The sequence below is a fragment of the Eimeria tenella genome, genomic scaffold (genome assembly GCF_000499545.2).
Source record: "Eimeria tenella Houghton genomic scaffold, Eth_scaff3832, whole genome shotgun sequence".
Classification (NCBI taxonomy): Eukaryota; Apicomplexa; class Conoidasida; order Eucoccidiorida; family Eimeriidae; genus Eimeria; species Eimeria tenella.
In genome coordinates, this window is record NW_013544756.1 from 1 (window position 1) to 1,629 (window position 1,629).

At 66.8% G+C, this 1,629-nt stretch overlaps 1 protein-coding gene across 1 annotated transcript; it reads left to right on the forward strand.

Moving 5' to 3' along the window:
- Nucleotides 1-131: 131 nt before the first annotated feature.
- Nucleotides 132-367, forward strand: ETH_00043135 (uncharacterized protein; the record flags this gene model as incomplete). The annotated part of the gene is made up of 2 exons (XM_013379709.1): nt 132-144; nt 183-367. Coding segments are annotated over 2 exons (198 nt in total), but the record flags the coding sequence as incomplete, so codon positions are not given.
- Nucleotides 368-1,629: the final 1,262 nt, after the last annotated feature.

The following is a 1,629-nucleotide window of genomic DNA, read 5'->3' on the forward strand; positions in this document are numbered from 1 at the left end:
GCAGGCGCCGCAGGTGAAGTTTGTGTGTGAGCAGCACGCAGGGCTGTTTCTGGCTTCGGGCGACATCCTGCGGTCGCCGCTGGCCTCCCGAGTGCTGCAGGGGCTGCAGCCTTCGCTGCTGCTGTCGAATGATGAGGGGGAACTGTTTTTGCTGCTTGCTGCTTCTAACAAGCCCTTGAGAGTGCTGCGCAACCCTCTGGCTAGGGATTTGCTGCTGGCCCCGCAGGAGCCTTCTGGCGGCGCAGCTGCCTCTGCTGCTGCTGCTGCTGCTGCCGCTGCTGCTGCTGCTGTCCACTCGTTCAACCCGTGGGCAGCGGCGCAGCGACAACGCGAAGTCGACGAGCGGCTGCTGCTGCAGGCAGACCTGGTGAGCTGCAGCAGCAAAGGCATCAGCAGCTTCTGCTGCTGCTGGTCTAGTTAATTCTGTCCCTTTTGCTGTTTCTTTTCGCCGGCCTAAACCGCCGTAGCTCCGTGCTAGGAAGGCAGTTGCCCTCATGCAGAGGCGCATTGAAAATGGCCAGCTAGCTGCCAGCTAGCTGCCAGCTAGCTGCCAGCTAGCTGCCCCCTAGCTGCTCTCTAGCTGCCTACTAGCTGCCAGCTATCTGCACTCCTGCTGCCCACTAGCTGGCTTCTGGCTGTCCTCCTGCTGCCGTCTAGCTGCCCCGTAGCTGCCAGCTAGCTACGAGCTAGCTGCCAGCTAGCTAGCTAGCTGGTGTGTGCTGAAGGGCGGTGGCGTGCTGGGTGTGGGGCCCCGGGGCCCCTGTGCGCAGGTGCTGGACTGTGCAACTCCAGAAGTGGTGTTTGACCCTTCGGAGAGCAGCTGGTTGTCTTCGTTTCGAGGCGCGCGGCACTTCTTGTGCAGCTTGCATGCATCTCGGTCTTTTTTGTTCATCCCGACAGTTGCTGCTGGGCTTTACGTGCTGCTGCTGCGGTACCTCAGCAGGCAGTTCGAGGCGGTCTGCGCGCTGGCGGACTCGCTGTCGCTGTCGGAGGAGGACGGCGGCGCCAGCAGCAGCAGCAGCAGCAGGGAGGCAGCAGCAGCAGCAGCAGGCCTGGGGGAGGAGGCCGAGATCTGGAAACTCATCAACGCAGTCATGAGCAGAAGCGAAGACCCGCACCCCGACGCTGTTGCTGCTCGGCTGCGGCTGTGGCTGGCTGCGAGCCGGCAGGGGCTGACGCCGCAGCCCAGCGAGGCCGCCGCGGGCGAGCAGCACCAGCAGCAGCAGCAGCAGCAGCAGCAGGGGGAGCCCGGGGGTGGCCGCGCCCGCGGAGCGCACTGGAAGAAGCGCTTCGGGGGCCTCCTCGCGAGGCCCTGGGGAGTCGGCCGGCCCCACAAAAGCCTCCTCGGAGAGGCCCCTGCATGCAGCCGCAGCGGGGCCCGCGTGGAGGCCTCTTGGCCGCTGGCCCGGGACCTTCTGGCTTATGTTCGCAGGCAGCAGTTTGTGTCTGCGGGCTGCAGGCTGCCTCTTTCGGAGGAGTTGGCGCTGCTGCGCCTCGGCCAGGGGGGCCCCCCCCAGTCCCTCCCCGAGCTCGCCAACAGAGTCGCCGTCCTCGAGGCCCTGCTGCAGCCGCCCGCTGCTGCCGCTGCTGCTGCGGGGGCCCCCGGGGCCCCCGGGGCCCCCGGGGGGG